The sequence below is a fragment of the Macrosteles quadrilineatus genome, unplaced genomic scaffold (assembly GCF_028750875.1).
Source record: "Macrosteles quadrilineatus isolate MER2022 unplaced genomic scaffold, UCM_ALF_1.0 Scaffold_9__3_contigs__length_116548681, whole genome shotgun sequence".
NCBI lineage: Eukaryota > Metazoa > Arthropoda > Insecta > Hemiptera > Cicadellidae > Macrosteles > Macrosteles quadrilineatus.
In genome coordinates, this window is record NW_026542602.1 from 38,259,292 (window position 1) to 38,283,619 (window position 24,328).

General features: G+C 34.2%; 2 protein-coding genes and 1 long non-coding RNA gene across 8 annotated transcripts in view; 2 read left to right on the top strand and 1 right to left on the bottom strand.

Moving 5' to 3' along the window:
* LOC129004029 (WD repeat-containing protein 75-like) overlaps positions 1–19,825 on the top strand; it is a 28,769-nt gene extending 8,944 nt beyond the window's left edge. The window contains exons 5-15 of the mRNA XM_054432402.1: positions 275–456; positions 1,565–1,723; positions 2,803–3,008; positions 3,853–4,037; positions 5,626–5,783; positions 6,832–7,012; positions 7,545–7,723; positions 8,596–8,765; positions 9,917–10,099; positions 18,829–18,908; positions 19,528–19,825. Of these exons, the coding sequence (XP_054288377.1) occupies positions 275–456; positions 1,565–1,723; positions 2,803–3,008; positions 3,853–4,037; positions 5,626–5,783; positions 6,832–7,012; positions 7,545–7,723; positions 8,596–8,765; positions 9,917–10,099; positions 18,829–18,908; positions 19,528–19,795 (1,951 nt within the window). The 3' untranslated portion in view covers positions 19,796–19,825. The remainder of the gene's footprint in view (positions 1–274; positions 457–1,564; positions 1,724–2,802; positions 3,009–3,852; positions 4,038–5,625; positions 5,784–6,831; positions 7,013–7,544; positions 7,724–8,595; positions 8,766–9,916; positions 10,100–18,828; positions 18,909–19,527) is intronic.
* LOC129004031 (uncharacterized) lies at positions 11,027–17,322 on the bottom strand. Its single transcript, XR_008491670.1, has 3 exons — positions 17,301–17,322; positions 13,300–13,448; positions 11,027–11,417 (listed from the first exon to the last, which is right to left on the bottom strand). It is a non-coding gene; the product is annotated as an uncharacterized LOC129004031 (long non-coding RNA).
* Positions 19,826–23,282: 3,457 nt separating the features above from the next.
* The window catches only part of LOC129002040 (cyclin-dependent kinase 12-like), a 43,353-nt gene continuing 42,307 nt past the window's right edge, over positions 23,283–24,328 (top strand). For 5 of the 6 annotated variants that reach the window (XM_054429549.1, XM_054429548.1, XM_054429551.1 and 2 more), the window contains exon 1: positions 23,283–23,552. The gene's annotated coding sequence lies outside the window, so the exon portion shown is untranslated. Of the gene's footprint in view, positions 23,553–23,877; positions 23,944–24,328 lie in introns of those variants that run through there. The other variant, XM_054429550.1, reaches the window with a different exon arrangement.

Here is a 24,328-nt window from a genome sequence, read left to right on the forward strand (position 1 = left end):
CTCGATCTGGCTGTTCATAATGGTTGTTATTTCTCGTAATAACAACCATAAACACCCATAAACCATAAACAACCATAACAACCCATAACAACCATAAACCGTAATAACATTGGTAGATGTGTTTTAGCATGTTGACGGGGGTTGGCCGACGGCCGTATTTGAACAGATGTAGCTTGCCCCACCAGTCATGGGAGAGTGGCAGCGGGGGATGATTCTGGTTTTATACTCTACTGGCCACAAGTTCTGTCCATTAACATTAGTGGATATGTTGTAGTATGTTGGCGGGGGGTGGCAGGCTGTGGACAGCTGTAGCGTGCCCCGCCAGTGGTGGTGGAGTGGCAGCGGGGGATGATACTGGTCGTATCCTCTACTGGCCACAAGCTCTTTCCAGTAATGCTAGAGGTGTTTTCCATTGGCATACACTGCCTGTACACACCATCACATTCTCTCCATCAGGTAAATTAGCTTAAAATGTTTATAAAAAAAGGTTTAAGAGATAGGTACAAACTTTGCAGGCAAACATTTTTAGAGAGTAGTAGGGTCCCACTTTTCACAACCCAGCTATTTTGAAAAACAGCCTATCCCTAACTAAAGATCGGAAACCATTATTTTTTTAAGATGCTAACAAAGCTAGTAAGCATAAAATCGCAGTCAAGGCGGAAATGGGCAAAGCTGCCGCGGCCATGGCGAAATCATTAATCTATAATCAATTAATCTATAACTCATCCACTTTGTTGAAGTATTAAAACAAGAAAATTTTATAGTTTTCAATGGCAAGAGGTCTGTTTCATTAAACCAAAGAGCTAAACTCAAACTAAAATATCTACCTTTCATTCACTTTTAAAATCGAAATAGTTCTCAATAACACTGTGACAGTGATAAATTTTTAATCAGAATTTAAAGACAAGACACAATTGTGGTAATGTTCTGAGGTATCTTGTTTGGTTAGGTTTACCTAGCCTAAACTTACTTCCGTTCGCTCGGACAGTTCGAGATGTCCAGGGTTCGCTCGCCAGTCGGTCTTTGTCACTCGCTACTACTTCTCGGCCTTCGGAAGATTCTATTGCGTCGATCTACCAGTAAACGAGTACACCAACTCTCGCTTGACGCCATCTAAAGTCTTGTCCACTGTCCTGCCGGTCTCTTCTCTACTCCCCCCAACGCTACGTCAGCGCTCCGAGACATTTGCGGCTGAGTCCCGAACTAGAGTTAACGACAATGCCAACGCCTATCATTGTTGCCATCGTACCAATGTCACGTAAGCGCCGGACTCAAACCGTTCGGGGATTGAAAAAATTACCCCTATCAAAATTTAACCATTACGATGTATGCTTTTCTTCAGTGTGGCAATTGTTCTGAAAAACAAACATAACCTGGTTACATTACAGATTAGGCAAAAAGCATCTTGGGGTGATACAAAAAACTAGACACTGCATCAGAGTAACCAGAGGCAGAGGCATTATATTTTGTCATAAGCCTAACAGTAGTGGACATTATTGTAGCATGTTATAAGGAAGGGATATGGAATGTGTGTTTTTCATATTGTTTGTTTGTTGTTTTTTAGGTAGTTACATGTACAGTGGTGGAGGGGAGGGGGTGATGGTGAGGTGGAATGTGGAAGCTCCGAATGTTCGACACTTCCTGCCACGACTACCAGCACCGATTGTCCATCTTGTAGTGTCAGAAGACAATCAGTACGTCGCCGTCGCCACACAAGACAATGGTGAAGAGTAATTTTAGTTGAAGATGGAACTAGTTTAGTCATAGATAAAACATACTCCCTTAGTAGATTTGTCATCCTTATGGAACATCTGAAGCCAATTTTATTGTTAGTTCTGTACATCCAACTGTTGAGGTCGTGTTTTGTTTACAATTTGTTTCTTGTTATTTTAGTAATTTAAAACCTCATTTAACCAAATAAAACTATATAATCACAAACTATTACTGGTCTCCTAGTTATATAACGAAATAGTAAAGCACAAATCACTAAAATAGCCCTAAAACTGAAATAATAGAAACAAAATTTTGTCTACCCCAGCGATCAGTGTGGACCTGCATGAACTAGACAGGAAAAACAAGCTTCAAAATTTACAATGGGATGAGGAGTCTACTTGTGTTGTTTAGTCTATGGTTTAGTCTTCTATTCTGTTATTTTTCTCAAGAATGTCAGTTTATATTCTGAGTCACACGGCTATCAGTAGATGTAGGCCTGGTTACAACGTTTTATCTGTTGTCAGCCAATTTATTTGTTTTGTTATTTGTCTTGCCTCTATTAGTTTTTTTCTGATTCAATGGAAGAATCAGCTAGCTGCTCCTATTCTTTAATTTATTTCTAAATACCGTAGTTTTCTTCAGCTTTTGTACTTGTCCTGAAGCAGTACTCTTCAATATATTGATATGGTGACTGATAACGCAGCTGACTATGAATCCGTAGCAGTGATGTCATTGCCCATTGGTTCATGTTCAGGTGCCTGTCGCTAAATTTTATTAGTACCAACTACCAACTCACCTCATGCTTTGCTGAATACGTTTAACATGCATGCCTATGTGGACAGGCAAATACAAGGTTTTATTTGCAAAAATATTAAAAAGACAAGACCTTGGTTGTGTTGCTAGCCTAGTGGTTAGCGTCTCGGACTTCGGTGCGGGAGGGACGGGTTCCATCCCCGGCACATCCACCAAACTTTGATCTCTCGTAACTTCTCTTGTAAAATGCCACTGGCGTAGAAAAAAAAAAAAAAAAAAAAAAAAGACCTCAAATGACATTTTCACCCCCCTGCAGTGACACGTGTGTTCATGCAGGTATCCAAGTGGTCGATGCCCAGAACAAAGTGTCCTGTGTGATCCAGAGACTAACCTGGGGTGTCACTCCTGTCCCGGGCCTCAGCCAGGTTGGGATGTTCCCAGCCGGGCTGGTCTGGGACTCTCGCTCCCGCAGTATGGTGCTCAACGGCCGTCCCGGGCATCTACAGTTCTTCAGCACTGACGATGATAAACTCTTGTACAACGTGAGTATGAACTGAAATTATGAATGTAGACTTCCACAGTTGTTCTCAGTGTTCTCACAAGATACATGTTGTTTTCTGGGTTGGAACATGTCGTTAAGGTGTATTTGAATTATGAATTTCATTATGTGTTAGCCTCTGGATCAAGATATTGCAAGATTAAAAAAGGTTTATTAGTTTACCTGTTGCTTCAATTGATCCTTGTTATAAATTTTCGTGCTGCTTTTACATAAGTTCCCCAGAAGAGCATGTGTTGACTAGTGTGGTCTAGATGGGTAGTTGTTGACAGCCTACCTCAAGATCAGCTTCTGGTAAATCCTAACAAGAAAAAAAATTGTTATGCATTAAAAATATGAAAAATCCTCTTGAGAGGAGAGTGTTGAAAAGTACTATTGCTGATAATTCCGAACTCAACATGTTATCTCACCAGAGTCTCGCGGCTCTCTGGACTGTTATCAGTGGTGATAACGAGGGTACAACTGGCCGGTAGTAGTTTCAGCATACTTAAAACTTCACTTTTTTTCTGATAGCTGTGAAACCTGTCAGCATTTGATGGCTAGCTCAACAATGATTTCATGACTTATCACCTTTGAGACTTGTACTCCACCAGGCTCATTATTGTGCCATCTCATCCCTTGCTTTGCTTCATTCGTCTCACACACATAACATGCCTGAGTCTCACGTGGATGAGCAAATAGAACATTTAAAAAGGTCGCCAACCGATTAAAACTGGAGGATCTAAGAAATTGGAATTAGTAGAGACAGTACGTAAGTAAGGTCAGGTACGAAGTACTCATGGACATTTAAGCTAGCCATAAGTTCATACAATCACTGTGCATTGTTCTAGCTGGACATCGTCGGACAGAACTACTTGTCACAAGAGAGGACTAAGGAGATTATCAACACCGAGGTGACCAGAGTGGCCGTCTCCTACGATGGCAACTGGCTGGTTACCGTGGAGACGCAAGACGATCAACACGCCTGCTGTGACACTCAACTCAAGTTCTGGCAGTACAAGTTCAATGCCAGGCAGTATGTTGACTATTGTAGCTTGTGATGTGTTTTGGGATCCACTCATCGATCTTTATTACAACTGGATTGCATACTCTGTGTTTGGTTTTTGGTCCGTTTACAGCGTTACCATGTTCGCGTTCACAAGACGATATATCTCTGTCCACAGTAGCTTGATTTTCAATTAATTTACACAGTTGTATTGTGTATATGGTTTGCTTTCATATCAAAATCATTTGATTCTAAACTAGATTACATTTGATTCTGTAATTACGTAAAACATCATCAAAATTTTGTATTTTCATAACAAGTACAACAGTAAATCCCACATAAATAAAGTAGTCCCGTATGAAATGTTTGACTGCAGTGAATAGGTTCACTATTAGTTGGTCAAGCTTAGGATGTGCCTAGCTCTGAGCATTACAGCGTGTGATCGAGTTGTAGTAAGTTATCTTTTGAAATGGACAAACTGAAATTTTTGCCTTAAGATTTTTTAAATTTATTTAAGTGTCCATAAATTAAGACCAACGAACTCCCCTTGTAAAGTTTTGAGCTAGTTTAAATCTGACAAAACTTGTAATTAATTTAAGTATTGTTTTTTATACTTGCCATTTATTTTATCTTATAGTATAAAAATACACTCTTCAAACGCGATAACTTATACAGTAGAACCCCTCATATCCGGCCTTGGTTTTACCGGTCCTCTGTTTATCCGGCCCCTTCCAGGAAGCCAATATCAAAATTTTTTTCTCACACCTTACAGACGTTTAGATACAAGCACTAGTATTTGTGACTGCTCAAGTCATAAAATAAATTGTTCTCATTATTTATCTGTTTGTTTATACATTTATTTGCTGAGTCACTATACTCAGTTGAGCTAGTAGGCCTAACCTCTGATCAGTTGGCTGATTATTTCCAAAGTGGGTTTAGTACAGTACAGTATGAGTACAATAATTTTTGTATTTCACAAAATGGTTAAGAATGTTGAGTAGAAATGCAAGTACCATTTAAGTCCTAATGATCTTTAAGTACAATTTATTGTCATTTTTACCTCCATTTAATATGTTTTGTTGCCTGGAATCATAATATTTGTACATTCATTACTTACAGTAATGACTTTAACCTACAAATATTTTTTTTCCTTTTTACAGACATGTTTATTTTTCTAAAAATGATCCCAGAACAGAATTAAATGATACTTTTGATTGCATATATTGATTACCTATTATTATTAGGTATGAATTGTCATTTTCATAGTAGGTTGGTTTATCCGGCCAAATCGTTATCCGGCCAGGGGCTTGGTCCCTTGGTGGCCGGATATGAGGGGTTCTACTGTAGTCATTTTTTTATGTAGAATTTAACTTGAAACAATGTTCAGTAGAACAAATAGCTGTAAACAGATTGCCTTGTAATTCAAATATGTAAAGATGTGTCGTTTTGTTAAAAAATAAATACAATTAAAAGAGAAAAATGGGGGGGATAATTAATTCGTGAGAAAACGGTTAAAAAACTTAACATGTGGCATACAGGTTACATCCCCTTACAAAAAACATAAAGCGACGCTACATGTATTGTAGCTGATTTTGTAACAGTTGATTGCCTTGTACAGGTTCAGTCTCAACACCTGTGTACAGCAGCCCCATGAGAGAGCCGTTACAGCAGTCAAGTTCCAGCCGCAGGTGGCCAGTGACACGTACCAGCTGGTTACTGCGGGTCAAGACGGCAAGTTTAGACTGTGGCAACCCTCCGTCACAGAGTCCATACACAGTGAGTTGATCAGCTGTAGACAGTGTTTTACTCAAGGAAAACAAAGCTGAGCCTCTTACAGAGTGTGGTATTTAAAAAAATCTAATATCTCTCTTGGTTTTTGATAGTTCTAAATAATTTACTGGTTGTTCTGCCCGTGCAGAAAGGATTAATATGGTGATTCTTTACTGCCTTGTCCAATGCAAACTGCTGGATGATTAAGCACTTGTTCTTGATGTGTGATTGCAAAAGATTTTCATAATTTTGCCGTGGTACGATTTTGGTGATGTTATTCTTGTGCCCAATGAGATGGCCATTTTGAGCCCAAATAGTTTGAATACAGCCTGTTTTCCAATGTGTTTTCAAGAATATAATTTATTTAGAAACTAAACTTACTGTACATTATACAATGTTTTATTCCATCATGCAGTATGGCATTGAACTATGGGTCTCAACTTCATATGCCGATACAGTTTTTGAGACCCAAAAGAAGTTTTTAAGAATCCTATCTTTTGCACCAAAAAGAACATTATGTAAACCTGTTTTCAAAAAATATGAGATATTAACAATGCCTTCTCTTTATTATTCAAAATCATGGTTTCTTTAAAAAGTAAATACCGATCATACAACCAACAATCAATTAATCCATCAGTATCCTACTCGTTTTAAAAATTATTTGAAATATCCAAGAAATCGCCTCTGTAAAAAAGATCAACATTATACATGAGATCCAAGCTTTACAATGGTCTACCTACCAAATTCAGAGAAATAATTTATGTTTCAAAATTCAAAAACCAGTTACCCGGTAGTCAGTATGGTCCTCTTAGAAAAATAGTTTGACTCTATTTCTGAATATTTAAATAACAGTTAAACATTTTTATATTACATTTATTTAGTTTATAGGAACGTATTGTAAATCTAGTTTTAGTAATGGACAGTCACCTGTTTTGCCAGCATCGCTGAAAAATTGAAATGTATCTGTGACAACAAAGGAATATTTCATTTAATTTCAAGAGATAAAATAAGTTAACCAATCTTCTCAGCCCCTCCACTTCTGTCATGGTTTCAGGCGAGGGACTGAGGTGGGTGTGTGACAGTGTAGGTCACTACCACTGCCTAGTGCCCGAGTGTGTAGGGTTCTCAGCAGACGGCTCTGTGCTGGGAGTTACCTTCGGTCCAAGTCTCACTCTCTGGGACTCTGAGCTGTGTCAACTCAATACCTCACTCACCAGGGACAAGCGAACACTCAGGTAAAACCCATTCCAACAAATAGATAGCATCAGCAGTTCATTCGCTTTGTTAATGAGCAAATCAGCTAATTTGTTTTATTCTACACTCCCTATGTTCAAATACTTCAAATACCCGCAAACCAGACTGTGTGAACTTAAAATTCTAAAAAAGTCTGAAACATCAGAGACAGAAGTTAAAAAATGAATAGGCTCAAAGCGTAAGAGTACAACACAGTAAACTGTCTTAAATGTGAACTGATTAGGTATCCAAGTCCAGGATTAATAAAAACTAGGATTAAATCGAATAAACTATATAAGCAGAATGGCAATGGTATTCTGGGATCATTTGTACCCCTTTAAAATATTTCAATACATAATGAAACAACTTTTATAGAAAAAAAGCTTGAATAATAGTGTTTTCTAAATAAGAAATTAACAGTAAACTTCTAAAGCACTGTAAAAAGTGTAACAAAACTGTGCAATTTTTTGTGACATTTTTGGAAGAACAATGTTTCTTTCCCTACATATTATCTGATGACATATCTGGTTTCAGAGCAGTTGAGTTTGGTTCTCACGAGTGTTGCCACCTGGTGGTGACTGCTAGCGATGCAGAGATGCATGTTTGGAGTGTTCTGTCCCTCACCATTGTCTGGGTCGTCAGAATCAAGTTCTCGCTGCTGTGTGCTGACCCCCTCTCTTCCTATATGGCAGTGATCACAACCGACAATGCTGGTAAATGTCTCTCCAACTAGGTTTTAAATCTTTGTTCCCAGAATTGTTGGGTTACTGCTACGTGTCTTAGATGCAGGGATTCTATTCTAGTTACCCAGATTTATCATTAATCAGCAACGTCTTTTAGCCATTGACATATGACTATATAAAGTCATATGGTTGTTAATTATTATTATATTGTTTGTGCAAACAAACTTACTTGTAAACAAACTAACTTGTAGTTCATTAAATGGAATTCTTCATCTAAAGATTTAGTTTTATTTTAAATTAAGAAACAGCCATGTTATAGTGTTGACTCTGTGGTTTAGGTCCATCCTAAGCTGTAGGACCATTTGTCTAGGGAAAGATAAGAATAGCTCACTTTGTCCCTGTACTGGTGAGCTTTCCGCACATCAATCTATTTTAATGGTATTTTTAATATTCTTCAGACATGTGATTCCCAGTAAGCTAAGATTAAAATGGTAATTTGTAGGTAAGAAGCATACTTACTTTTTTGCAGAGGATTGCTGAATTTAGAGAATGTAAATCACATTTTTATAGAAACTTCTAGTAGGCCTATATTTACGAGCCTGCTAAAAGGTGCAGATATACGGGGAAATAAAATAGAATTTTTGCCTGTGTTCCATGGTTCTACAATTTTCCTATTCTATCACAATTTATACAGGAAAAATGGTATAATTTAAGCACTTATTACAACCAATAAATGTTTAAGATTATTTTAATTTACAAAATAGTTGTATTTTTCTCTGTCTAACAATGTTTGTTGCAAACCCACAAATGAACAATTACTTTAATAAATTGTGTCTTGACAGACTTTTTTTAAGCAATTATTGTAAAAGTTTCAGCTAATCCGTGTTGAATTATTGTTACAGTGTTTGTGTTTGCTCCGTCGAGCTCTACACCAGTGTATGAAAGACGAGAGGTTTGTCGCCCTGACACCAGTGTGTTGGCAGCCATGTTTGTTCCTCGACCACACAAGCTGCTAGACACTGCTGCTGCCTGGTGTTCTAATTCCCAACTGCACTTCATTGATTCTAACCAGGTAATGAATCGATATATGTGTGGTGTCAGATAAAAATATAAATTCAACTTAGATATAGTAGACACTCTCTAATCGGTTTGGGACTTTGGCAGTGCCGAATTATTGAAAACCCCGGATACTGAATGTCTTCTATAAACAGAGCAATAATAATGCCAAATATAGAGCGTCAAAAGGAAACTTGACTGGCTGGCCATTTTTCTGTTTATTGTGTTTTATACTAGGTACTAGTTTATCTTATATCTAACCTAAAAATATGCACTGTATACTTAACCATGTTTACATTAAAAATATTGACATAGGGATGGAAGGGTTCTGAAAATTTCTTGCTGGAGATGTTTGTGATTTTGCCGTTAACGATGGTTACGTTAATGATGATTTCCCAATGATCGTGGGTAACCTTGACAATGATTGATTTGTGATGTGATACTTAAAATTAGGATTAATATTTTGTTAAATATAACATATTGCAAGAACAGTAATTAGGCCTAACATTTAAGAAATGGATAATTTTCTTACGATACAATTTTGATGTTTTAGCTTACCGTAGGCCTTTTTTGTGAGAGTCTTGCAATCCTATCCATACATAATTTACAAAATTTAATTCGTAGCCGTATTTTATTGCATTGGTAAGAAAAATATTCCAATGTCTTTTTGTTAATCAAATTCTTGTTTTTTTACTCATCCCGGACAATACAATACCATCATCTACTGGTCGCTATTGACTGTTAATTAATTGTAAGTACAAAAACAGCATATAGGCCCAAACAAAATTTCTTTGGACATGTGGATCAATACCAAATTATTATTAGTGCCAGACCATCAGAAGCCAGATTACTGTGCTTTTACTATTACCTTCTGTACATTTTTGGAAGATTTCTTTATTATTTTTTTAAAGTTAAATATATTTTTTTTTTTTTTTGTTATCATATAAATCACACAATCATTTTAAAATGTCTAATAAGGATTTTGCTTTTAATTATCAAATTTTTTTATTTGTATTAGTATTTGATACAGTAGTTGATAGTTATAAAAGTAACAAGAAAGTGTGCTTTCAACAACAAAGTATCATTTCAACACTTTGACAATATTGCTTTAATTTAACACATTAGTGATTTCTTATCATCCCATCTTCTAACAAGTTGGTTGCGCAGGAATTGCAGTTTCTAGAGCTGGAGAGTGAACCGCAGCGAGGCCCTGTGAGACGACCCGTCCCCTCTGCCGCTGTCACACCCTTCACTGTACTGACGGCTCAGCAGACGACAAACACGACAGAGCGACAACAACCCTTGTCCCACATACAGCTGGGCACAGCCGGGGACCAGGCCGTCAGAAAGGTAATATACAAGCTGTTTTGGGTGTTAATTTTTTTTATTGCTAGGTCAATTCCAAAATTTATTGATTCTGACTATGCCATTTCAGTGTTTTCTTTGGATCTTGGCTCCTGATGCGATTCTGATTCTAGACCAAATTAGGATGTCTAAATCATTTTAAAATTACAGTAGGCCTAGTTTAGAAAGGTAAATTCACAGAACAATGTAGAAAGTATAATGTTAATGTATGACATAATCATAGTTCATAATTTTAATTAAAAAACTACACTGAATCATTTTTAAGCTGGAAATTAAATAAATTGTTTTCTGAAGGATTTAATAATGCCAAGAACTTGTTGCAAATTGGAAACTCTGCCTGCAAGGTTAGCGCGGTAAAAGATTAGACCCACTAAATTTGCCACCATGTACATGTTGCAGCATGTAAACATTATTATTTCACTATGATCACATGGGTAGAACGTGGATCCGTATACAAGGAACTTAGTAAGGTGGGTGCACCACCTGTGGAAGTGTGCGTTAAAGAACAAATTCTGGACCGAGTTAGCATATATAGTTAGCATAATAGTAATGCTGAAGCTTTGGGCTCACCAAAAGCTGTATACTCTTATATAGAATTTAATTAAGAATATGATGGTAGTGTGAAAGTTATATAAATTTATGAAAATACTAGAGGAATTTTAAAATGTTTTGTAAATGTACAGGTTTTTCTTAAAAAAATCAAAATAATGTTTCTGCAAGTGGGTGTATGGAATATATTTTTTTTTTAATTGTGGATTTCAGTCACACTTGTGTTGCCCTACCACCCGAAAACATGTTTAACGCTATGTCCAGACCACCCTGTATGTACATTTTGAAATTGAATTTTATGGGAGGAAAATAAATTACACAAAATTATAACCTATAATCAATAATTATTCATTATCTATCCATTCATCTTTAAAGTAATATACAATAATGTAAATTAAGTACAACACCAAAATCAAACTGAATTTTTACATTTCTTGACAAAATTCTAGATGTAAATAACATAACCAACGTCTATGCCTTGTAAGTGGTTAACTTTTTACATGTAAAGGCACTAAGTTCTGAGAGCTACTTTTCTCCTTCGGTTTCAGTTCATTATTTGTTATCTTATACCAAGTTTCTACTATTGGTAAATGTACAATCAGTCTGATAACTTTTAAGGAACGAGTTAATCTTGTACATAAATATTTCCTCGGTGACATTAGTGTCGTCGGTAGTTTCGACATCGCTTGACGAGAGCGAAGCGGCGATAGCGCAAGCAATGCCACTGCGGAATGTTTCTCATTTCTCTTTCATCCTGTGGAACAACATCTGTTATTATTTTAAATGTATTGCATCACAGTCACATAACAGGGGTAACACCGAAACACTGATTTCTTGATATCAAATACACCTTAAGTGATTAGAAAGGTATTCTGGGCCGACAAATTCAATAACATTATAGCACCAATAAGGAAGCACCATAGAACCATATGGCTCAGCCAAACAGATCAATGCAGGTTTTGTGCATTGGAGGTGGTTTCTCGGAAAGGCAAACTTGAGGCCAATGGAAATAAGATTTGACAAGAGCCTGACTGGTGGACTGAATTGAGAGGTGCCAGGAAAGACCAAAAGATCTGGGTGGGTAGCTATACTCTAGTCTTCACTCCCCCCAAAAATATCAATCAATTAAATTTTCTCATTGAATTTGTTTGTGTCTATGGTCATATGAAAGAGTCAAAACACTTTTATCAAAAAGGCTCAACCCCTCATATTTTTGTAAACATTCTAGGAATCGAACCAGCCACTGCCTTGCCAAAATCCAAGTTGCTAACCGCTACACACCCATCCCATACTAACATTAAAAAATTTCAACAATTTTGTTTAGGGTTTGAAATTGTTTTTAGACAGTAAGCATGTTCTTAAACTTGTTTGAAATCTTTGGCCAGTTTCACAATTAGTTTTTATTTAACTGTCTTATGTAGATTAAGAAAACAAAATTATAACAAGTTGAATTGGAAACAATCTGTTCCTTAAAATAAGTTTCAATCATTGTTAAGACAAATGATGTTGTAGATTGTCGTTAGGAATATCTTATCACATGAACAAACAAACAAAAATAATTTTAGTTTTAACTTGATTTTATGTAAAGATGTTTATAGTAAAGTTTGTATTAGTACTTATTTGACCGAATACTGGAACTTTTAAACAGTTAACGCCAGTTTCAGCTGATTACATGCACAACATTGGGAAGCCTCAAGACAATTTGTCCCGTCAGCAGAATACAGTGAATCACCAGCTGCACTGTTTACAAAACATGTTAACACAATTCTGTTTTTGCTCGGTTGACTTAAGAGCAGGCTGAGAGTATTTTATAATCATACAAAAACAAAACACGTTTTCATTATTTCTTTTCCACTCAAAACCCTGATTCTATCAGTTTAAACCGTTATTAAAGTCTATAAAAGTATACAAACTATTGCCCACATATACATACCAACAAATTAGTCAGTAATAAAAAAAACATTTTTTACATTTTTAAAGCTTATCTTGACATAGCTAAGCCTACTCTTCCTCTCAAATTATCAATTAGGCCTATTACAAATCATGGCCTAATATATCCATTCATAACTGTATTTTTTATCAATCATTACTAAATTTAAGACTACAGATAAGATACAGTATGCTTTTAAACGGTCCGTTTTAACGAATTTTCTCGGACTCCGGCTTAACTGAAAAAACCGTTATCCGGACTGGTGTCGGTCCTGAGGAGTCCGGATAAGAGGGAGTCTACTGTATGTAATATCACTTTATGGATGTAAAAAATTTTAGGGTTTTTATAATTATTGATGCCATTGGTGATCTCAAAAGAGAATAAATAAATGCTATTATATTTAAATCATCCATTCTTGTTGTTTTCCATCAGCTGTATACAAGTGTAAAGATAATAGCATTAAAAATATATAAACAAAACAATAATATAAAAATCTAATTTGTTCGATTTTGTTACGATGGAGACCAATCAATGTTTACTTCCCAAAACTAAGAAGACCTGGAACCAAGCCCTAAGTCAAGATGTAGAAACAGCAATATGCCTTGGATTTTTTTTTGGAATAAAAGTTATGTTTGGGTGAAATGTTAGCTTATTTGCTCCTACGTGATAGAAAGCACTTTAATTTGTATATGATAGAGTAGATTACCTTGATATTATGATGTGAGCTGATGTTTTTGATACTAGCTATCTCTGGGCTACCAACAGGGTGGCTGACTACGGCCCAAACCAAAAACATCAGGGATAGAAGGACCACCGCTAAGTTGCATGTCAACCTCATTCCTTTGTTTCTGTTGCCTAATAAAACAATGACCAAAATTAGACGTAAAGCGATGTTGTTCGCTAAATAATTGATTTAGTAAAAACAATTTGAAACTGTCCAGTGCTTTTTGATAAACTCATTATTTACTTGGTGATCAACATAATAAGTCTTCAAAGTTGAGAAACTTACCCTGTATTTACTGATAAACGACTCTAATTTTAGAAAAAAGTTTTACAATAATAGATCGTTGGAAATTCATGGTTTTTATTTTTTAGGAAAAACTTATAGACTAACCTTAAAGTTAAAAAAACCAATCCTTTACCATTATAATTAAAATGTATGTGTGACACAGTAGTTTAATAAAGCTGATAGATAAAATGTTATTCTGAGTCAAGATTTTGCTATTTAAGTTGGTTCTTACTCATAAGCAAGCCTTCTATAGATGGCATATCAGTCAACCAGTCCATGTCTTAAGATATCACAAACAATAAATGTGATCCATGTTCTACCCTCTTGCACAAAACAATGATCTACATACCCAAGATTCAAGATACACACACACAAGATACACTGTATTTGACATTTTTCTTAAGGTTAACATACAATTACCTTTATATTCAAGAACCAGCAAGAATGCACCAATAGAATAACAAACAAGCCGTCAAATAAAAGTAGTAGGCCTATTAAATTGGAAAAAATACCCAAAACTACTAAAACCATATTGGCAGTGTTTTGACCTCCATGTTTGACCACTAAAGTTGTCTTGTATACAGGGTGTTATAAGTTTTAAATTAAATTATCTGTCAAACTACATCTTAAGATTGAATTATGCCTATTTTTAAATAATGGTAGTTTTTATACAAAACTTACATTACTTTGTGGAAAATATATGTATTGTTAAAATGAAGGTCATTTATGAAATCCTCACAAAATAAAAAAAAATAAAATACCTCCGCCACAGCAAACCTACAGACTAAGCGAATTTCCATTTGCCTGAATTGATATAAAATTAAAATCTATTTAAATAACATTAAGTTAGGTTAAACGAGTACCTATGTTTGTTGCCATAGGCAGCAATCAGGTGAGCTAATAAAGTGTGTGTTTTTTTTTAAATATTAATAGCTTAGTATACAATAAATAAATTTCCCAAGTTTGATCAAAATATATCCATAAACAAGCTAACTAGAACATTTTATAATATTCTACATAAGAATATCATGAGATTTTGACATTTACAACTCCCTAACCAATAACCGCACAAAAACACTACTAAATTATTCGTCTTTTTAAGCTCTTTAAAATGGTCTAGAGAGAAATTGGGAATTTTTGTTTATTGATGGTCAAAAATTAGAAAAACCAATTTTTACTCCATAAAACCATAGATAAATCATACTCCCTTAGATAAAACTCCCTGTAAAACCCTGATCCCATCGTCCGATTATGCTGGTTCACAATCTCATTCAATTTATCCCGCCTTACACCAAATTTACACGACCTTGTCGTCTCAAGTCGTTGAAACCCATTGTATGCCTAAATAAACTCAAAGCAAAAAAAATATCATAGGTATTACTACAGTGTGGTAATGTTTTAAAGCTCAGCCTTGATGTTAATAATAATAGTTAATCTCTTAATAATTTGACATTACAAAACTTTCTAGTTGCAGCTAAAGTGTAAATAAAATATAATCTTGGTTTCATTTTTTTTCTTCTAATAATTATAACATCATTTAAGTCATATCCAGTCATTTGAATGGTTAATATTTGTTGTCACCACAACATGTTGTCAGTTAATCAATTTTTATTTAATTTGCGAAGTTGGTAAACATGCGTTGTATCGGCACCTTGAATTAGGACAAACAGTCACCGCGTTGTACCAATCAATAGTGGCCCTAGCGTAACCCTAGGCTCTTTAATTTAATGTGGTGTAATTCTCTTATTATAAATTATTTTTGTAATCCCATTAGAAAGGACAGTCGTGAACACTTTTTAATGTTAAAGTTTATTATTTGTTCTTATTATTTAATTAATTTTTCTATTCGTATTATTTTTTAATTTGAATAAGTTGGTTGGTTCAGTTATAATACTGTAAACCAGTATTTTAATTGTATTATGAATAAAAATAAAGTACGTAAACAAGAGTGAAGAATACATCAATAATGTAAATACCAATCAAAAATAAGGATTAATATCCAAAATCCACTTCTTTATTTGTTTACCACATTTCTATTCTGATACTTTTGTTCATATTCCTTCAATATGTTAAATAGAATATTCTTTTTAATTACTTTTCTTGAAATTGTCACAAAAATTGTATATTTAACTTTCAAAATACTTATTGAATTTAGTTAAACACTAAAAAAATCATAATTTTAGTTATTTCAGCTAGGGTAAATTCTTGGGGATTTTCATTTCAAACAAAACGGCATTTGGATTGAAAGGGAAATTTGCATGCAAATGTTTTCAGTTTGCGGGAATGGGAATGATGTGAAAACAATAACTGTGTCAGATTTAAAAGTGTCTGTTTTAGCTTACACAACTTGGGGTCAGATTTTAGATTTTTTTGTGTCATTTTTACTTTTCCTATATATTTTTCATTTTTTTATTATCATTAATATTTACAGGTTTTTGTGTCTAAATGGGAAAATAAATTTTTTGAACAGTAAAAATTTATTGATAAATGGAATTTATTTTACCTGATGCTAAAACTGTAATTAGTTTTCGTAATGAATAATAAATTTGAAACACTAAAATAAGGTAAATAATATACATTATTTATTAATTACCTATGTAAGGTTGTAAGTCAATTTAAATGCAATCTGTCACTGACAAGTACCTTTAAAAATAAATGTGTTGTACTCTATCTTTATTTTTGGATCTTTGTGAAAGGAGATGGGTTTATAAAAGTTAGTTAATTAATTAATGGCTCTGATTGTATAATATTTTTCATACACAGATGGTATAATAATAGTACCATATTATTATTATCAATTCTAAATATCACCAAGTATGTAGCTTGGTTTTTCTTTCTAATGTCTAATATAAGATTTATATATTTTTGTTTGAAAACTTTGTAGTTTTACAATATTTTTTTTTCAAAATTTATCAAAACGTAACAATGAATTTTTAAATTGTATTTCCTAATAAACAAACGTTAAACTTTCATGCATGACAAACTTATAAAATATCTGTATAAACTGAATCTAAAATTTATAAACTATATCAACTCTAAGCATATTTATATAGAGTAAAAATCTCTTTTTTAAGGAATCCTTTAAAATCACTTTAACGGTACTTTAAATCCCTAATTCTGATGAATATTTTGAGATATGTGTACTTCCTTTTTTAAATAATGTTGTCACTTTACTTTAAAACTGTAATTTGCAATTCACCAAATTATTATATATGCAGACTATTTAAAAATATATATGCTTTTCATTTTTAACACAGTGTGTGTAACTGTAACGTCAATTATACATCATACAAATAATAATGTACAAAATAAAATGTTTTATCCATAAGTAAGTACTAATAACAATAAACAAGTATTAAAACAATAACATGGAAATTAGGGTAAAACCTTTTAATCTATTTAAAAATATTACAGGAACTAGTTTATACATAACTTTATAAAAAACTCAATCAACAGAATAACATAAATGTTAAGTAGGCCTTTGCATGTTTTTTATATTTCTTCTCAAATTAATATTATATTTATCTATCTTTTATTATTTTCTAGTTTTTTTCACCCATTTATGTGAACTTTTTAAAACCTATGTTTATCCAAACAATGGCATTTCTATTACCAATTGTTGAATTTAAAAAATAAATTTTCTTGGTTATGGTTTATAATTGGTTTAAAGTCAGTCAAATATAGGTGGACCAACTTACCGTGTGTTGATACTACAGGCGGTCTCAAAACACTGAATAATTCGGCTGACTCAGGGGGTGGGGGGGGGGGTAAAATGGGGGTGAGTCAATGGTGGGGGGGGGGTTGGCAAGAGGGGTGGACCTTCAATGTATAATGCTATTTATCAGCCACCAAATCCTATTCACACTTTGCTATCATTTTCAGATGCTAATTATATCGAAAGCATTTCATCCCTAGAAAGACCTCTCTGATGAATTTGTTTCGTTACACAGTTTCTTCAAAGGATTTTCACCCTCTTAATAAACCTTTTTTACCTTGACAATTTTACTGTCTTTGGCAATACTGTTATATTTTATATGATCTTGTAAAAAATGTTAAAATTTATGTTTTGAGTTATGTTAACTTTCCATTGTTCTGTTTTCTATTGTAAGATTTGAAGGTTAAGATCAAAATAAATTTTGCAAATTTTATCCCTTAGGTTTTATGTAGTTGGGCCACTCTTATATGATTTTTTAGGGTTTGCATTGCAAATACAATTTTTTTTTTTTTTTGTGAATTTCCCATGTAGGGAATAAGCGTTATTATGCGCCTAATGGTTACGGAAAAAATTCAAAAAAAATTTTAATTTAAAATTTTCATGTTATTTTTATGGAGAATAAGTAAACTGTTAAAGTTTGCTTGTTTATGAACATATTTTGATTAAATTTGGAAAATGTATTTATTTATTTCGAAAATATTAACATTTTACTACAAAAAACACTTTTTTACTCTCCCTGTTGCAGCAAACCTAAATACTCGTTAAACTAATTCTATTTAAATAGGGAATAAATGTGATATTTTTAAGGAGGCATTTTAGTGTAAATCCAATCAGGCAAATGGCAATTCACTTAGTCTGCAGGTTTGCTGTGGCGGGGGTATTTATTTTTACCGTGCACTTTAATTTGTTTTTGGACTCTAGTGCAGTAAAAATTGTACAAAGATGTGAGAATTTTTACCTTTAAAATGTAAGTATTGACAAAATATTCAAAAGCGGCATTTGTATTGGTCATTTTAAACAGTTGTCGCCAGTCAAATTGATGCAGGTGATTGACAAACATATCTAATTTGTTTTCATTCACCTTCCTAAAGGACACCTTTATGTAGGAAGAGTCTGCGGAAACTGAGAATTTAAACTTAATAACCTCATGGTCAGAAATGGCATATTGCCCAGTATTCAAAACAATATTGTTATCAATATTTGAAACTATGTTATCTGTATTACTATTTTGCCTGGTTGGAAGATTATTGACATTATACAAGTTAAATGATTCAAAAATATTAATAAGTGTTACTGTTTCAATGTTTTTTACTTTTAAGAATTCTACTATTCAGCTTCTTATTACTAATAAAAATTAGTAAATATTCAAGATATAAAAAAAAATACATTAACAGGGGTTGGGGTCCTGTACAAAGAAATAAATAACACATTGAAGGCATTTACATTTATACAACAAGCTTCAAAATGACTAGTAATAGTAAAGTGGTTTGACATGTTACATCTTGTTACAGTTGCTCACCAGTCCAGCCAACACGATGCCTCATATACATCTCTTCTGCAAATCGTTCCTCAAGTCACTTGCAGTAACAAGGTACAGTCTTTTAACATATTTGAAATATTTATTAATATTTGTTTGTTTAAACCCTTTCCAAATGGACAAAGATTTAAAATTCAATTTCTCGTACGTTTTACATTTCTACTTCAAAATAACAAACTTAGTGCACAAAAATTGATTTACTCAACAACAACAAAATAGATAAGTATGCTAACTGTAAATTTACTGTATAGATAAATTACATCACAACATGTACAAAAATAACATCCAGGTCATTTGTCGAGAATAAAAAGTAACTGTTATTTATTGGAATGTATTTTATTTGAAAAGGAACATTATATGGTAAGTTGGAACAATATTTATGGTTAAGAAAAATGTTAACATATACAAATTTATGTTTTTAGCGCAGAAATCATTATATACCTCACGTTCAAGGTCAAAGCGTTCTGCAGAGCAGGAAAGAAACGCCATAGTAGGGCAAACCAGCTGGTTACTGTACAAGCACCAACTAGTCTCTTCTACAGAATCTACAGGAAACCTGCTACCACAACTATTATGCTGATATACAGGAAGGAACCGGCCACTTGTTCAAGAAGTGTTAATAGATTGCTAAGTTAATATATTCCTATGTAGTTAATGCTATTTTTATGTTTAGAAAAAATGAAGATGCCAAGTCCAAAGAAGAACCTGAGTTGGAGATCAAAATGGAGGTTGATGAAGACAGTGACAATGAAGATGGTTTAGTTAAGAAAAGTGCAGATTCAAACAATGGACGGGACAGTCAAAATGGGCAAGACCTAACAATGATATCTTCCATGAAGAAAAAGCCAAGAAGAAAAGAACCCAGGGACAAGAGAAAGGAAAACAGTTTTTCTATGGATGATCTTGATACGGATTGGTTTAGTGTAATAGAAACAAGTTAGGTATAAAATATAAAGTTTATAATTTTGTTATTTTGTTTTGCTTTATTTGTTTTCCCATCAAGTTTTTCAAGAGTCCTCTAGCATTAAGCAAAATGAAAGATGTTTTATGGTCAACAATACACTATTGGTTATAGGAAAATAGGGTAGGCATGTGTGGGCCCTATTTGTGGTTGCTCGCAAGATGCTACTACTTATATTGGATCTTTCTCATCATTATTGTTTTATAATCTGATCCTTGTCAGTTTTGTCTGAATAAGGAACTATATTTATAAAATGCTGCAGGCGAGGAGCCGTATGCTACCAGCAGACACTGCTGCGGTGGATGCCGGAACATATGCTAACCGCAGCACTGCTGTAGGTCTATATTTATTCTATTTTTCTATGGACAAAAATATTTACTTGTAGAGGTCAAATTAATAGGCCAGTATTTCCCTAACAATGATTGCCAGAGGCCTCGGCCTTGGGACATAGCCTCACTTGAAGCCTCAAACGAATTATTTTTTTCTCTTGGAAAATAAATGTTGCTGATTAGATTCTTTGTTTGAAGTTCATTCTTGGTGAAGGTTTGTTGTTTAAAGGTTTATTGCAGAGTAGACATTTTCCATAACAATGGTAAAATACAAAAACAATGTTTCGGAATCTTAAATCTGATCCCGTCCTCAGTAAAAAAAAACATAACCAACAAATTACAACAAACAATACACAAAACCAACATAAGTTTGAATAAACTACAGAGAGTAGCAGTTATGATACAAAATGCAAAATATAACCGTGGATAAAACGTACTTCTTTAGTAGATTTCTCATCCTTATGGAACAGCTAAAGCAAAATTTATTGTTAGTTCTGTCCGTGCACTGTAGAGGTCGTGTGATCTATACAATTTGTTTTTTTATTGTTTCGGTAATATAAAACCCTGTTCAACCAAATAAAACTATATAATCATAAACATAACTCATCTTATAGTTATATAACCAAACAGTAAACCCTAAAATAATAGAAACAAAATTAGTGATCAGTGTCACCGGACATGAACTAGACATAAAAGGCGAGCTTCAAAAGTTACAATGGAATGAGAAGTCTACTTGTGTTGGTTAGTCTATGATATAACCAATCATAAAACACAAAAATCTATATTTAGGAAAATAAGATATAGGGTAAATAGCTCATAACAATGGACCACTAATCACACAGCTCGCAAAGGTGACACCAATGAAGCTTCGTGGTCGAGCAATGCGGACACGGAGACAACAGGAATTGGTGTCCCTGGAAAACCAACAAAATGGCAGAGCGATGTATTATGCTGCAAAAAATGGCATGTAAATTTTGTTTATTCCTATCACAATCCTTACTCTGAGTTAACATACTGAGCAAATTTTTGAGAACTCGTCATTTCCCTATTCTTTGAAAAACTACATTCCCTATCCTTTAGTTTTTTTATAAGAATGGATTGCCATAGTGGCCTGATTTCAACAGAGAATTGATTGATGATTGAGATTGAGAAGATTGAGGTCTGCTAACTAAATGTACATGGCTTCAATCAATCCTCAAATGAGATTTTCACTTATTTGAAAAAGAGGTTCCTCCACCCTGCCCATGTTTTAAACCTTCACCACGACCGCCAGAGGACTCTTACTCTTACGATATTGTTTTTCTAGTGGGGCCTTGCTTGAACCTGGGAGAATTTGAATATATCTCCGTGATAGCGAAAGATGCTACGTCGTATTCTGCTGTGAACGTAAGTAGGAGATGTTTATCATTGCTCCACAATCTCGGAAAATTACTACGACTTCTTCATGACCCCGCAAGCGTGGAAAAAATGTTCATAAATTTGTCGTGATCACAGGATAAGTAGAAGATTTTTCTGTGATCACAAAAGAATTTGTCTCTTTCCCATGGAAATAGGAGACGCTCTCGATCTCCCAGTGATTGGGATCAACATCTTTCATTTTTGCCACGATTGCAGAAATCGTTTGGGTCGATTATAGTACAACAATCAATGTTTTGATAAATCAATACTTTAGGAAAGCGACCCGATTTCATCCTGACCTGATTTTGGTCCAAGACCAGAAAGGTAACATTTTTTACCTGGCCCTAAGGAAAAAAGTTCGCCTCGCATACCGAGTTATAGGGGGTGAGCGATTTTTAAGCTACGTTTTTATTCTGGTGATCAACAAAAGCGACTGTGAAGATTGTGCGATCAAAAATCACGACTTTGCAGCGATCTAGGGTGACGATAATCGAGTCTCTGCAACCACGAGAGTCATTCACAACTCCTTCGATACTGAAGACACATTACCGGTAATGATTTTTCCGTAAACACGAGAGACGGAGATGATTCTGCTGCAATCGTGAGATGACAAAATTCTTCGCGATGGTGTATAATTTTCACTATTTTTCAGTGAACCTAGGGCACATCACGATTCCTCCACAAGCACAGAATATGAAAATATTAATAGCTTAGTATAAAATAAATAAATATGCCAAGTTTGATCAAAATATATCACTAAACAAGCCAACTTCAACTACAACATTTTACAATATTCTCCATAAGAGTAACATGAGAATTTTAAACAAACAATTTTTATAATTTTCTCTATAACCAATAAAACCGTACAAAAACACTTTTATATACTAAATTATTTGTTTTTTAAGGTCTTTAAAAAGGTCTGGAGAAAATGTATAAATTTCTTGTTCCAATTTGTGCCCCATAAAACCTCCCGTTAAACCCCCGATCATGCTGGTTCGCGAACTAAGCATATACAGTAGAACCTTGATAACAAGACTCATGGGGATTGTAAAATAAGACTATTGTTATCAAGGTTGACTTCTTATCGAGGTTTGTAATAACATGTGATTAGGGGTAAAATAATTTTGAGGGGATTTGAAAATGACACTTGTTATCAAGGGTGACCTGTTATCGAGGGTCTTCTTATCAAGGTTCCACAATAGAAATATGCCGCTCTGCTGTGAGACGCCGAGTACCACTGGGACCTGGGTCTGATCGACTCTGATCTTGATTTACTGTTGTCCCAAGCCAAGGGAAATTTATTTTTTCGTCATGGACACTGTGCAGTGTATGAACAGAACAATTGATTAGTATGAGGATGTATGGTGGATGTAGGGTTCGGTGTCCAGGGAAAAAGGTGACCGTGGGAGGAGGGGGATTTATAAGCAAGCATAATGAGAACAAAAGTGTTAAGTGGAAGAAAAAAATATTTAGAAAGAAAAAACCCTAACTTTGCCTGAATAAATACTTTTTTCATTTAATTTTTTTTTACTTTTACTTATTGTCAACCAACAATTAATTGGTTAGTTTGTACAGTATTTTTACATTAATTACATACAATAGGGTTTTACAAAATATTTTAATAATGTCATGTTGGTAATAGCTAAAAGTTCACATGACTGACACTCGGCTCGTTGAGCGCTCGTGCAGGCGACCACGATCACGATACGATGACGTCATTATTTTACTGACTGAGATAAAATGGCCGTCAAGGCGTAGTCACATCACGCTGTATGACGATTCTGATTAAAATTAATGTCAAAAACATTAAATATCAAATTAACTGCAGCAATAAAGTTTACTGAATCAATCATAATCCATTTACTACTTTAATTATAGTTCCATATTGCTTTAACAGTAGAATACCGGTTTGAAAACGGTGTCATAGTCATAGTGATGACCATTTTCAAGATCGCTTTTACAGAAGAACCGTAGTGATCGATACCTCCACGTTGCCGTTCGTTGTTTTTGGTAAGTACTTATTTTAATACCATGTTCAACCCTACTTTGATTGTTGTATAAATATTTACCCCTCAATGTCTATTGCAAATTCGTATTTCGTGATAAACATGAGCTTATCTGGATGCTCAACATGAAGATTCAACAAAGATGGCGAATGTTATTAGTGTAATATCAATGTTGGCTAGGCTCGGCTCATCGTGTGCAGTTTTTAAATTTTTTATAAGTGTGATTCCTACCTCCAACGTTGGCTAAAACATAATCTTTGAATTAATTTCTTGCTTTATTCAAGCTAATTTGGTACCCTAAATAAATTAGGGTCTAAGTTCATAATATGTTGGGTCTTCTAAGGCCTAGGCTAGACCTAGGCCAGCCTAATAGCTCATAGGTATATTTTTTTTTGGTAAGTCTGTTTTTATTTGTGCAATCAGTTAGGTTTCCTCCATGGAATGCATGATTGGTTTGTTTGTACTTGCCGATAGGTTGAGTGTTGGTAAAATCACAAAAACTAACTTTAGGCCTAAGTTAATGATTCTTGGCTAAGTTAACTTATAGGCTAGGCCTTAGGCCTAAGTTAAAAGATAAGCATTCCCAACTAGGCCCTAGGCCTAACTTGGTCCCAACAGTTGTGGGTTGTTACCACCTATCTGAGTTACACTTTTGTGCTCGGTATAGGCTAGTAAATTAAGCCCGGTATCTGCTATAACTTAAGTATAAGTTATTCGTTACCCAAATCCATTTGTCAAATTCTTAAGATGCAGTAAGTTAAGTTAAGCCTATTACAAAAG